Genomic DNA, 13,938 nt, shown 5'->3' on the forward strand with positions numbered 1-13,938 from the left:
GTGCAGCGTGTGGGGGCCACCTTCAGTTGACCCCCCACCTGTGGGCAGCTGAGCCATGGGTGTGGTTTGGTCTCTAGTTGTGACCACAGAGGCCAGCCAGGTCCTGAGAGCTGCAGTCCACAGGGCCAGCGCACCCGTGTCCTCAGTAGGGCCCGGCTCATCCTGCAGTTTCGTCCTCGAACACTAGAGGACATGCACCCCTGCTCATCACCACCCCGTAGTGCTATGAGGCCTTCCTCGCAGGGACATTCAGTGCCCACGTGGGAAGACACCAGAACCCCGAGTTCTGTCCTCTCGGCCCTTTGTTTCTCACGGGGAGGCTGCGGGTGTAGTGGAGTTGGGCAGCGGGGGACCCACGCAGTGGGAAACACAAGTCCTGGCTCTAGAATTCAGTGTGCAGAGGCGCGGGTGGGACAGACCACTCACGTGTGCAGTGGGGACGGGCCCAGTGTGGCCTGCACAGCCACAGGGGCAGCGAAGCACTCGCCCAGGGCTGGGGAGTAGACGCTGTCAGGGCTCCTTCCTCCCCCAGCGGTCCCCTCGGTGTAAGGAGGGCCTTGGCACTTTGCTGCGGAGCCAAGCCGCGGGGCGGGTGGAGGTGCCAGTGCTTCTGTGTGTGCCTGTGCGTGGCCGCGGTTGACGTTGCGGCTGCACACGTTCCGGCCCTGGGTCCTGCCGCCCTCCCAGTCAGGCCTTCCTTCGAGTGGGGTGAAGCGGGGCCGGGGGCTCCCGTGGAGTCCTCTCGCGGAGTCGTGCGGAGCTGGCGCGACTCACTGTGCTCTCTCCCTTCCTTCCAGAGGGTGCTGGTCCAGGCGTCGGGCTCTGCTCCCAAAGGGACCCCGATGCAGCCCATCTCCCTCCCCAGAGTGCAGCAAGTGCCACAGCAGGTAAGGACCTAGAGGCCCAGCGCTCTGAGGGCAGGCGGTTCTGGGGGCTGCTCCTTTCTATCTGTCCTCTTCTGGAAGCTCTGTAAGAAAATTATAAAATGATGGGCTGGGGATGTGGCTCAGGCGGTAGCGCGCTCGCCTGGCATGCGTGCGGCCCGGGTTCGATCCTCAGCACCACATACCAACAAAGATGTTGTGTCCGCCGAGAACTAAAAAATAAATATTAAAAATTCTCTCTCTCTGTCTCTCTCCCCTCTCTTTAAAAAAAAAAAAGAAAAAGAAAGAAAATTATAAAATGCTTTTGCTGCAGATGGCGCTGCATCAAGCTGAGAAAGGCGGTGGGTTTGGGTTCATTGGTAAATTCAGCACGTGTTTGGGAGCTGGGGACACCCAGCGCCTGTGAGTGGAGCCCAGGGACACACCCGTCCGGGGAGCCCACCCCCGGCACGTGCTGCAGCCCAGGCAGGGGAGGAGGCGACGCTCTGCCCGGCTGCACGCCTCAGAAGGGAGCTCGCCCACCCTGGCTGAGCTCGGGGCCGTCAGCGGATGACGGGAAAGCCAAAGACCACCTCTTTGGGTCCTGTGGGCCTGAGGTTTCCGGCATGACCACTCAACCCTGTCATTGTAACCATGGCAGAAACCGCCACAAACCACGTGTAAGAAACGGGCGTGGCCGAGTGGGAATAAAACTTCGTTGACAGTGGGCCGAGTGGCACACCTGTAACCCATCACTGGGAGGCTGAGGCGGGAGGATGGCAAGCTCAAGATCAGCCTCAGCAATTTAGCAAGGCCCTAAGCCACTTAGCAAGACCCAGTCTCAAACAAAAAATAAAAAGGGATGAGGAGGTGCTCAGTGGGTAAGCCCCTCTGGTTTTGATCCCCAGTACCTGCCCCAACCCCTAAAAATCTTCATTTAAAAAAACACCAATAGGCCAGACCGGAGTTCCTGCACCGGCCAGCAGCCGAGGAAGGTGCCCGTCAGTCCTGTGTCTCCGGAGCCGGAGACGCTGCAGGTCCCAGGCAGAGGCTCCTGGCAGGCTCGGTGGGACCCAGGGCCTCAGCAAAGTCTCTGCCCTCGGTTTCCCTCTGTCAGGCCCTCCCCGGGCCTTGAGGGAGGAGACACAAAGACCAGGGTGTGACTCTAGAAGCTTCCCCCGCCCCGGCTGTCTGTGGGCAAGGAGGGCTTCCTGATGACACTGTGCGTCTCACCTGGTCCCCAGGCTTCTGCCCCCTCCCCAGGGGTACCACGCAGCATGTGTTGGCCCTGGAGCTTGTTCCCTAAGTAAACCCCAGCTGGGGCGTCAGCGCCCCCGTAGCTGCTCCCAGAAACCAGGCACAGCTCTGTGGAGCCATAGCAGCTGTCGGCTGCCGGCCCCAGGGTCCTGGATGTCCGTCTCTCCGTCTCTCTGTCTCTCCAAGCACAGTGCCACGGCTGGCGGGGGCTGCGGAGGCGCTCGCGTTCTCCGGAAGGCTGTGCCCTGGAATAGACGGCAAGGAAGCCCCCGTAACCCAAGCACGTGTTGTTTCAGGTCCAGCCCGTGCAGCACGTGTACCCCGCGCAGGTGCAGTACGTGGAAGGGGGAGACGCCGTCTATGCCAACGGAGCCATGTGCGTACCTTCTCCTGGACCCCGGCGGCCTGCTGCCCGCCCCCTCCCGCCTGCATGTGTGTGAACAGACTCTTGTCCACATCAAGCCCAGCGTCCAGACATCGCAGTGTCCCAGTCCTGTGGAGGTTTCAGCAACCACAGACCTTTTATTAGGGGGGAGGTACCGGGGATTGAACTCAGGGACACTCACCACTGAGCCCCATCCCCAGCCCTATTTTTTTATTTTATTTAGAGACAGGGTCTCCCTGAGTTGCTTAGTACCTCACTGTTACTGAGGCGGCTTTGAACTCATGATCCTCCTGCTCCAGCCTCCCGAGCCGCTGGGATTGTAGGTGTGGCCACCACACTGAGCCAACCACAGACCTTTATGCTTTTAACTTCTAGAAACATCTGTCTCCAAAAACAAAACCCAAAACAACTCTAACTTCTAAGTTTAAGATTGGGACTTCTAGAGTTTTCTGCTCTGTGTGATGCTGGGGACAGAAGAATCACACATCCCCTGTGAGCTCATGGGCTGGAAAGAGAAGGCCTTCGGCTTGCTTGTGTGTCTGGATGTCCCTTCATCCTTCGGGGATGGTGCTGAGGGCTCAGCTGTGGCTTCAGGGCTGTGATTGATGGAGACGTGGTTTCCAAAGCACCACAGCAAAGGCCCAAACCACACAGAGACGAGGTGACTGTGTAAAGTTGGCAGAGTTGAAACAAGTCCATGGGCCGTGCCCGGTTCATGTCCCTGGTTTCAGCATTGTACTGGAGTTATGCAGGATGTCACCTTGGGACAGTACGCCTCCAGGAGGCCAGAGGGCCCTTGCCACTGACCTGTACCCACCAATAAGCAAACACGACCACGGGCCACCTTCTTAATGACAGCATCCCCCAAGAGTAACTTAAGACATCTGAGTCTGGACACACGGGGTCAACCCTGATCCAGATGGCGAAGGCCTGTCGGGCGCGCGCTCGGCTCCCTGGAAATTCTTTTTATGATACAATTTCATTGTGTAATGGTCTGGGTTTGAGATAATCATGGACTCATAGGAAGTTACAAAATTAGTCACAGAGCCCCAGCTTGCCATGGGGGGGAGGGGCATCTTGAGTGACGGCAGGACACCCAGGCTGGGGACTTGACACTGGGCAGCCGCGTCAGCCTGCTCACCCTCTCCGGTCTTTACACACCTTCATCTGCGGTCCGTGTATGCAGCACGTGTGTGCAAACCCACATGTGAGTGTGCGCGTGGCTCTGTGCATTCTCACCCCGTGGTGTCAGTTCGTGGAACCCCAATCACAGACATGGCCGCTGCGTCCCCCCAGGGCCCTTCCACGCGTGCCCGTCCCCCACTTACAGCTCTGCCTTGAGCAGTTTCCACGGGATGGCCGTGGTCCCCAACGTTTCAGAGTCGGTGGCCTCGAGCTTTGAGTCGCTTTTGAACTTCACAGGCCACGTCTGGATGGCTCTGTCCGCTCGCCGCGTGGGCTGCAGCTGGGTTCCTTTGACACCCACTCAGGTCGGGGTGTGGTGGCCCAGGTCCAGGGTGACTCCTCTCTCTCTGCAGACGGACGGCCTACGCCTACAACCCGGAGCCTCAGATGTTCGCCCCCAGCAGCGCGGCTTCCTACTTCGAGGCCCCGGGGGGCGCCCAGGTGACGGTGGCAGCCTCGTCCCCACCAGCAGTCCCCTCCCACAGCATGGTGGGCATCACCATGGATGTTGGGGGGAGCCCCCTGGTGTCCAGCGCAGGAGCCTACCTCATCCACGGGGGAATGGACAGCACGCGACACTCCCTGGCCCACACTGCCCGGTCCTCACCAGCCACGGTATGTACGAGGCCCGGCCCGCAGGGTAGACCGCGCTAGACGGCAGCAGCGGGGATGGTGAGTAGGAGGCGGCCCACGGGCCTGGGAGACGCCACCACGCGGACCAGCCCGGGGACCCCAGGCAGTAGCGCGGGCTGCCTGAACCACAGCTCCTTGTTGGTAAAAAACGGGGGACGTCGCAGGTCACTGGCTCTTGTGAAACTGGAACAGGAGAAAGCCTCTCCCTGCGGGTGGGTGTGCCACTGTGGTTTTCTTGCTGCCACCTTCGTGTCGTTGTCCTGGTCAGCCTCCGTCCTCAGCCAAAGTGCCCTGACCCAGAGGAGGCCCCTGAGAGCAGCTGCAGGCTCTCAGCGCCCGTCACCCTGCAGGGCTGCCTTCAAAACTCAATCTTCAAAACTCACAGTGTAGAACTGGCGCACGGTCCCACGGGGTCCGACACGTGTCGGTCTGTGCGGTCATCCTCCGTCCAGACCCACTGAAAGCTGCCCCAAGAAGCCCACCACCCTGGCAACCGCCAGTCCGCTCCCTGTCACGATGGAGTGATTTTGGGGGGCTGCCGTGCACAGGGGATTGTGCAGTGGGTGACCTGCGGAGACAGCGTCTCCTGCTCGGCCGGGCCTTGGTTCCTCGGGGCCCTGCGAGGAGGCGAGCTGGTTCTCTGTGGCCGAGGAGTTTTGTAGGTGGCAGTCACTGCAGTGTGTGGCCTTCCACCGAGGGCCACACCAGGCTCCACGGGGGACCCTGGGGAAGCCCACAGCTCCGACCCAGGCACAGGCTAGGTGGGGGGGCGCCTGTCCTCTCGGGTGGGAACCTGCGAGGGGAGTCCTGCTCACACACAGGCAGGCGCAGGCGTGGCTTTGCCAGTCCCTGGGCTCTGCCTCACCAGCACCCGGGTCGTCCCTCCTAGGAGGCGTGCCTGGCCTTGCTGTGTCTGCAGCTTGAGGCTTCCTGCAGGTGACACTGGCCAGTTGCCACTCACGTGTGACGTGCCTCTCCTGTGGGCTCTCGGGGACGAACCAGTTCAAGTCGTTTTTGTCATTTTCGCCGGGTTGGTTGTTCTTACTGTTGAACTCAGAGGACTCTCTTGTGCCCTGGACCCGCGTCCCCTGTCAGAGATGCTCTGCAGAAGTCTCCCCAGCCTGTGGTGTGTCACTGTCATCTCTAAAGAATGTTGATTGTACAGAAAAAAAGTTTTTCAATTTTACTCAAATTTAGTTGCTCAGTCTTTCTCTTTGGGTTGTGCTTTTGGTGTCCTGAGACTCTGCCCACCTGCAGCCTCCTTGTCCCCTGATGTCCTGTGAAGACGTGTAGTGTCACACTTTAAGTCAAGACAGGAGCTACAGGCTGATTGCCTGTCTTACACACGGCAACCAGTTGTCCCAGCCTCGCTGTCAAAAGCCGAAAAATAAAAACAAACAAAAAGCCATCCTTTCTCCTTTGGATTGCTTTTATACCTTTGTCCAACATCAGTGGGCCACCTGCTTCAGGGTGTCTGCCCTGATCCATGTGCCTGTCCATCGCCACCAGCCCCCGGCCTGACCACCACAGCTGGGCAGGAGGCGTGTGATGGCATGGCGCTGCTCCCTCGGCGCGTGCTGGTGCTGTGTGAACTGAAAGTTTCTATGAGACTTTCTTTTTTTAAAAAAATCTTTTTTTATAATGGTAGATGGGCACAATGCCTTTATTTTGTTTATTTTTATGTGGTGCCGGGGGTCGAACCCAGCACCTCACACATGCCAGGTAAGAGCTCTGCCACTGAGCTGCAGCCCAGCCTCTCTGGGTCTTATGTCAACTTATCTACAAATGCAGAAATGCCACTGGACTTTGATGAGTTGCGTCCAGTCTGTCCATCAGTTTGGGGAAATCAACATCTCCACTATGCTGAGTCTTCCGATCCATTATTTAAATTCTTTGAATTCGTTCATCAGCATTTTGCGATTTTCAACGTATGGATCCTACATGTGCTTCTTAGATTCATTCCCAGAGCTTCATAGTTTTGAACCTACTGTGAGCCATAGCAATTTTGGAATTTCAGTTTCCAACTGCTCATTGCTAAATATGAAAATGCAGCTGGTGTCTGGCCGTTGGCGTCGTATTCTGCAGCCTTGCTGAACACACTGTTTTGTTCCGTTGTTATTGTCTGAAAATATAAGCGCTCCCCTTCCTTCCACCGGGTGTCCCTTCCTTCCTCTCGACCTGGCACTGCCAGGGCTCCAGTCGGCGCGGGCGGGGCTGGAAGCCCCGTGTCCTGCCCGGCAACTCAGGAGCCTGGGAGCCTCGGGCCTGCTGCTGAGCCTGGCCGACTCCTAGGCCCTCCGGGGCCTCTACTGCTAGTTTCTGGGTGTCTCTTTGAACAGACGTAGAATTCTGTGAGACGCTCGTTCTCAGCTGACAGGGTGGCCGTCTCCCTCCTGCTCGGCGTGAAGGAGTGATCGCCCTGACGGACTGCCACCTAGGCAATGCCTTCTTATTTTGGTGTGAGGCTAATCTCCTCAACTAGAAAGTGACAGTCTGGTCTTGTCCCTGTTCCCTTGGTCTGGGTGTTTGTGGGTCACCCTGACTTCAGCGAGGCCTCTGAGTCTGCTGTCCTCTTCCTGCCTCCGAGTGACTCCTAGAACCCAGTGCTGAGGGCAGGCGCGGCCCTGGCCCCTGCCCTGGAGAGAAGTCACTTGCTTCCTAGGGGCTGTGACACTGTGGGATGTGCTTGCTGCTGCTCATCCAAGGTGTACCAGCGCGTGCCCAGCCCCATCAGCAGCCAGAGCCTGGGTGGCCACGGGGGCCAGGCACGCCTCAAGGACTGGCCGGGAGGGACTTATTGGGATTCATTGACTAGAACCTCTCCTCGCAGCCTGCGTTGACGTCCATGCATGGGGCAGGCTTGGCCTTGGAACAGGCACCAGCTTGTATAGTAGGACGGGCTGGGGCCACGGTCCCCCCATGAGCAGCCTCGGGGTGCCCCCTCCAGCAGCCCTGTGGAAGTCAGAGTGCTGCTGGGACCTGCCTCCCAGGTCCACAGCTGTCCCAGTTGCTTTGGAATAATTGAAGTTTTAAACCAATGAGAAACCTAGGAGCAGGCGTGGTCTCTCCCTCCCTCTCCCGCATGTCCCTCCAGTCACCGTGGGTTCCATCTCCCAGCTGAGAATCGCAGCCCCACTACCGCCCACGCTGCGTCGTCCCTTGACTTGTTTGGCATGGAGACACCTCACGAGGACAGCACCGAGGCCCAAGGGACCGTCCAGGGGCTAAGAGCAGGAGGAGGGGCAGCCCCGAGAAGCAGCAGACGCCCAGGCTGACCCTGCCGCCTGCCGATGGTGCACCTCGGGGTTTGTGTCATGAGACTTTAAATGAACCCTGAAAATAGTCTGGAGACGGAAGCAGGGCCACCTGCAGCCCCTGTGACTGGCCGCCTGGTGGCACGCTGATGGCCTAGATGGTTAGTGTTGGGTGGGAACTTGCTGATGTCCTTTTTTAGCCACTTGAGCCCAATAGCCACCTGAGGGGGTGCTCTCACGGAGGCCTCAGCCCGGGGCTCTGTCCAGGGAAGGATGCAGGACACTGCAGCCTGAGGAGGACCCCTGCAGCCGGCAGCTGCCCTCGGAGGGACCCAGAGACCACACACGAGACCACGCCAGACCACAGCCCCCCACAGGGCTCCTGGGGGCTGGCGAGGACAAAGGGGCTTAGAGTTGAACCGTCTGGCCACGAGCAGGAGGGGCTGCAGTCTCTCTTCAGGGTGTCCTGGTGTGCCAGGTGCACAGCTGGGCCGAGTCCTGCCCAGGAGTCCCAGTCGTCGTCACAGTCCTGGCAGAGTATATCGGGATGTTGGGATTAACCAGAAACTGGAGAGAGGCCCAGCAGCCTCCCTCGGGGACTCGTCCTGACTTCCGAGACTCCTGGGTGGCCCTGATGGCAGAGGGCAGGACAGGCTCCTCCAGGGAGAGCATGCTGGGACACGGGTCCTTCCGCTGCCTCAGCTGTAAGCAGAACCTCTCTGCAGCTCTGAGGCCCTGGCTCCGATGTGCAGCATCCTCTTCTACCTGCGTGAGGAAGTCGTTATGTACAGAAGAGCTGGCACTGCGGCGGCCAGCCTGCAGGACTCTCAGGGTCTCCTTCAGAACCTGGTCCCCGACCCCAGGACTCACAGTGGGCGGTGGTGGGGCTCACGGTGGGCACTTCCCTGGCACGTGCGAGGCCCTGGGTTCCATCCCTGGCACAGCCAAAGAACTGCTGGGTGCCAGCTCTCCAGGACCAGCCTGAGATGTGCCGTGATGTCACCTGGAGTGACCTTCCCGTGTCGTCAGGGCAGCCACCTGCTTCCAACACCCAGCTGGCCCTGGCCACCACCCGTCACACCCACCACACGTGCACCAAAGTCTCCTGTTTGGCTCTCACTCCACGTTCTGCTGCTTTTAACTCAGGACCACGGATGGGGTTCGTTTGGGCTCACAGTTCTGGTCTGAGGACGGGCCCCACATCTGGGGATGGCCTTCATGCTGGCAGAGAACTGGCATGACACAGGATGTCACCTGGTGAGGGCAGAGAGAGCAGGAGATCCAGCCAAACAGGCTCTGGTGGCAGACCCACTCTGAAGGTGACCGCTAACCCCCAAGTGGCTAGTCCAGTCACCAGGGGAGAGCCCTGGTCCCTCAAGGGTCCCACCTTGTCCTGCCTCTCGACACCTCACCTCAACCCTGGATTGAAGGCTGAATCTGGCGTCTCAGGGGGTACTGAGAAGTCAGCCGTGTGGGATCCGGGCCGCCACAGCTGGTTTGGGCTGGTTTGGAAGGAGGCCGTGGAGCACTGAACTCTGAACCCAAGTCGCCAAAGTGACCAGTCATGGAGGCGCATGTGGAAGTTCCCAGGTGAACCTGAAAGGCTGCACACCGGTCCCCCACCAGCGCCTCCTGGGCCAGGCAGGTGCAGACGGGCAGAGCAAGGATGCCTGTCGCCCTCTCAGCCCCGAGCCCCACGGGTCCCTCCCACCTGGACCAGGACGTCCGGCTTTTCCCTTTTCTAACCTAATTCTAAGATTTGTCCCTCTGCCCTTATCTTCCAATTGTCCCTCCTCCTGTGAAAACATTCTGAATTTTTTAATAAAGAATCTTGAGGGTTCTGCTCATAACATATTTAAACTTTTATTAGCTCCTTCTAGGGTAGCGTGGCTAAGCTGTAGTTTTGAAGAGATGGTCAGCTGCAGTGAGTCTAACAGCAGGCCCCTGTCTCTCTGGTCTCCTGTCTGGGTCTTCGGGACCATTGTCCACTCCCACTGCTGATGACTCTCCCGGGAGGCAGGGCCCCGTCACCCAGTACAAATCCTGGCCAGCCCAGCCTGGTGATGCCCTTGTCAGCTAGAGACACACTGGACTGTGGCAGAGGGACCCTCCCTAGGAGGCTTGCTCGGTGGGGTCATTAGAAGTAGAATGTTCGTTTTCACACACTGATGAGCTAGGAGAAAGAGTGACTTCCATGCTTCCAGAGTGGCAGCCTGTTCCTTCATTACCACTCCAGGCCCAAGGGCAAGGGGCCCAGAGAAGCCCCCAGGCTTACTGTGAGACAGCTGGTGGAATGTTGGTCGGTTGTCTGGGGGGCTCTGGAAGCTCATTCTCTCTGCCATCCCTGCCAGGTCTTGAGATGCTGTATCCCAAGCTTTATGGAGATTTTTGATGTGTGTATTCATGTCTTTCATCAAATATGAGGCTTTCCAACCATCGTATCTTCCAATGGATTTTCAAGTCTGTGATTTGAGTTTGGTTCCTCTTTGTAATGCCTCCTTGTGGCTATTCTCTATGTGGCAAGACCGCGTTCCCCTGGTCTCTGTGAGTCCTTGGAGCACATACAGTAGCCTTAAACTCCTCGCGTCATAAAGACAACGTCTGGGCTTCCCCAGGTGGCTCTGTTGGTTCCCTTTTTGTCGGTGTTGCTTGTGGAGGACTGGATATCTTTAATGTTAAAAGGGGCAACTCGGGCCACGGTTGTGGCTCAGGGGTTGAGCACTTGCCTTGTGTGTATGAGGCACCACATAAATAAGTAAAATAAAGGTATAAAAATAAATAAATAAGGGGGCAACTCTGGATTTTGGATCCGCTGTCCTCTCCAGGGTCTATCATTGCTGTGTAGTTGTTGTGGACTGTTTATCGGGCTTCCTGGACCGCTTTTGTGAAATCTGTGCATGCTGTCGTGGGGGCCACTGGGATTTCCATTTGGTCAGCCAGTGATGTCACAGAGGTTCCCTTTCAGGCCAAGTTTCAGCTATTTCTTGGTGAAGGATCCACCTGGTTGCTATAAACTTTTTTAAATTTCCAGACTTTGGATAAAGTTGGGTACAGTGGGGTTTGCCCATTTATTCAGGACTTTGGTGGAGACCTGGTCCTTGCTCTACTCCACCTTTCTCACTGATGTCATTTACATTTTGTAACGTGCCTGAGTGTGAAGAGCTTCTTGATATGGTGCCAGGTTCCATACTGGAGTGCTGCAACTGACCAGTGCAGCCAAACTAGCAGATTCTGGCAAGGGGTGATGGGAGATTAGAAAAAATAAAGAGTCACACACGCAGATCTTGAAGATAAAGCTGGGATCTGGTGGAGCACTGCTCTCTGATGGGGAGGCAGGTCTAAAGAATTACACCAGCAATCTTTATTATATGTCTCATTAAGCAGATTGAAGACTATGCAAGCATTATTTTTTGTACTCATGAAAGTTACAGAGTTAGCAACAGTTACATTCTACAGTTTCAGTGTGCAATGTTAGGAGCATTGTGCAGCTCTCAAGAAAGTCCACTGTTTAAAGTTACTAATTCTCAGGCAGATTCAGGAGCAGCAGAACTGACAAACCATTGTGGTTATCTTAGCAGGGAAGTTCCTTCATTCCCAGGAGCTGTGTGCCTGAGAGCAAGGTCGAAGCTGATAAGACTCTAGCAACAGAGTGTCCCCATGGAGAGCATTGCCATAGCAACCAGGCATCCTACACCTTGGCACAGAAACTTTCCCAGTCACCAAGCATGCCACAGCCATGAAGTCATCAGGGACCCCAATCTCAGACACTGGTCTCCCAATCACTGTCACTGCTCTCCACACTGTCATCAGTGATATCTGGCACCAGCCAGAGAGGATACCAGAGCTCTGTAAGAAACTGCCGGTTGTCGCAGTTTGGTGTAGTATCAAGTAAAGGTGTCCAGGATTGCCTGGAACGTCAAGCAAGTCATGTTTCTCTTAGGGCTGCGCATCTCAAACAGCAGACTGTGGGCTGGGGCTGGGGCTCAGTGGAAGGGCACTTGCCTAGCATGTGTGAGGCACTGGGTTTGAGTCTCAGCACCACATATAAACAAATAAATAAAATGAAGGTCCATCAACAACTAAAAATATATTTAAAATATTTTTTTGAAAAAATTGACAGCAGATGTGACAGTGCAGATGCGGGCATGGCGCTCGTCTTCCACTCAGCGGCAGAGAGACGTGGGGAGACAGAAACGAGCCTGTCTTCTCATGTGCTTTGGGAAACACAGCTATTCTTCATTTTAAAGGGTTATCTATGTTAACCAGTGATGGGCTTATTATTTTAAAATGAATTAATAGATACTTTTTAAATTTACTTTCACAATTCTTAAAATGGGAAATATTGATAGATTTTTTGAAAGAGCTCCTTTAGGGGGGCAGGGTGTCACTCGACTTTAATAGTGCAGAGGAGACTACAATAGGGTGTGACCTCTTTCCTGGTGCTGGGCACGCACAGGCCACCCCGCCCCACAGGGCCACTTCCCGAGGGTGGCCAGGGCGGGTAGAGCCACTCGGGCCCAGCGCAGGGCAGGCTGGCTCCAGGCCCAGGAGCTCTGTGCCTTCCCACTGCCATCGAGGCGGTGTGCCTCCCGGTGGCTGTGCTGGGGCTGAGGGGTGGGGAAGTCTGCCTTCCGCCTTCCTTGCTGCTCCACGGCACCTTCAGGGTGACCGTGGTATCCTCTCCGGCTGGTAGCACATGTCACTGATGACAGAAAGCAGAAGCACAGTGGTCCAGATTGGGCAGGGGACATGCCGTTGCCTGCTGCCTCCCCCAGCCCAGGACCCCTCCCTGAAGTCCACCCTCTTGCTGTTCCCAGGGACGCTGAGGCCTCTGCCTCCCCAGCTGTTCCGGGGGTGGAGAGGAGCTCTGGGCTTCTGCCCTTCCTCGTGTCCCCCTGCCCGTCATGGTGGCCACAGCAGATTCTAAACACCCAATTTCCAGATAGGAATCGGGGTCACATTCAAAACGTGTAAATGTGGTGGCAACTGTGCACGGCTGGTGTTCTCTCCTGTCCTTCTGAGCACATTCCTGTCCCCCGTGCCCACCGCCTGGCCTCAGAGCCCCAGGAAGCCCTCACAGTAGCCAGGCCCTCCCGCAGGTCTGTCCTCCATGCCTCCCTCTCCGCACAGCATGGATCCGTAGGTGGTCAGGGGTCAACTTCTGGGCCCGCAGGGGCCCAGGGCCTGGCAGGGCCTGTGTCTCTGGCCTCGTTGGTATTTTCACAAAGCATCCAGCTCTGGGCTTTGCAACCAGTTGGGCTGGCCCAGATGTCAACGTGGCCACCCACCCTGGTGCGATGGCCTGACCCTCCCGAGCAGCAGATGTGGTGGGGGAGGCGTGTGGGGACGGCGACGCTGGCTTTGCTGACACTTCCTCTGTGGCTGTGTATTAATCTGGTCTGCATGCGCACGTGCAGGGCTGTGTCCGGATGCCGCACCAGGCTGCGGGGCGCGGCTCCGCTGCTCCTGTCCCTCAGGCTCTGGTGCATGTGCTGCAGGAGGTGGCCTCGGCTCTGCTCGCCACTGTGGACGGACCTCCCCTCCTGGGTCGAGCCTCTCCCGAAGTCGGAGGAGCTAGAGTTTGGGTGTTGGCGGAAGGCAGGTCGGGGCTGATGCTAACCATCTCATCTCCTCTTTTTCCTTCCACTTTGTTTTGTTTTGTTTTGTTTCTGCACATTTTCTTTAGCTTGAAATGGCGATTGAAAACCTCCAAAAAAGCGAAGGAATCACACCACACAAAAGCGGCTTACTCAACAGCCATGTAAGTGTGTGTCCGCCTGCGCTCCGCCCGCTCGCCCGCTCCGCCCGCTCTGCCCGCAGCTCTCCAGACCCTTTAAAAGGACATAGTGAGGTGACATCTGAAGAGTGCCAGGGGGGGGTCAGAACACAATCCCAGCCAAGCCACCTCCCACAGCCAGGGATGTGCACCCCGGGGGAGCGCCTGCCTGGCACGTGGGAGGCCAGGCTCATCCCAGCACTGCGAAATAGAGGGACCTGGTGGTGGCACGCGGCCTGGGCTTCCCTGGGGCCAGCCACTACTGAGCTTGGAGACTCCAGCAGGGCCTGGCAGGTCAGCCGCAGTGTGCCAAATCAAAAAGGAAACGACCCTGAAACAAGCCGTAGAGCAGGGACAGGAGTGCCGCAGAGACTCTTAGCTCTTGTTCCTGGGGTCAGCTCTTTGCAGAAATGGTGATTGGAGAAAAGTATAAAGCAAGTTATTCCTGCTGACTCTAGCTCCCTGGGCTTTCCTCTTCCGCTGCCCCTGGGGAGGAAACGGACTTCAGGCCAGTCCAGGAGGCCCAGACTATCCCTGCCTGGGCAGCCGTGTGGCTGGCCAGGCCTGAAGGAGGGGCTGGCTTAG

At 57.3% G+C, this 13,938-nt stretch overlaps 1 protein-coding gene across 7 annotated transcripts in view; it reads left to right on the plus strand.

Annotated features, from left to right (window-relative positions):
• Positions 1 to 13,938, plus strand: part of Rfx2 (regulatory factor X2) — a 78,765-nt gene that overhangs the window by 44,735 nt on the left and 20,092 nt on the right. For 5 of the 7 annotated variants that reach the window (XM_026404403.2, XM_077795839.1, XM_026404404.2 and 2 more), the window contains exons 3-6: positions 798 to 887; positions 2,417 to 2,496; positions 4,044 to 4,305; positions 13,264 to 13,338. In XM_026404403.2, the coding sequence (XP_026260188.2) occupies positions 798 to 887; positions 2,417 to 2,496; positions 4,044 to 4,305; positions 13,264 to 13,338 (507 nt within the window). The remainder of the gene's footprint in view (positions 1 to 797; positions 888 to 2,416; positions 2,497 to 4,043; positions 4,306 to 13,263; positions 13,339 to 13,938) is intronic. The other 2 variants (XM_026404406.2, XM_026404407.2) reach the window with 2 other exon arrangements.

The sequence above is a fragment of the Urocitellus parryii genome, chromosome 3 (genome assembly GCF_045843805.1).
Source record: "Urocitellus parryii isolate mUroPar1 chromosome 3, mUroPar1.hap1, whole genome shotgun sequence".
Classification (NCBI taxonomy): domain Eukaryota; kingdom Metazoa; phylum Chordata; class Mammalia; order Rodentia; family Sciuridae; genus Urocitellus; species Urocitellus parryii.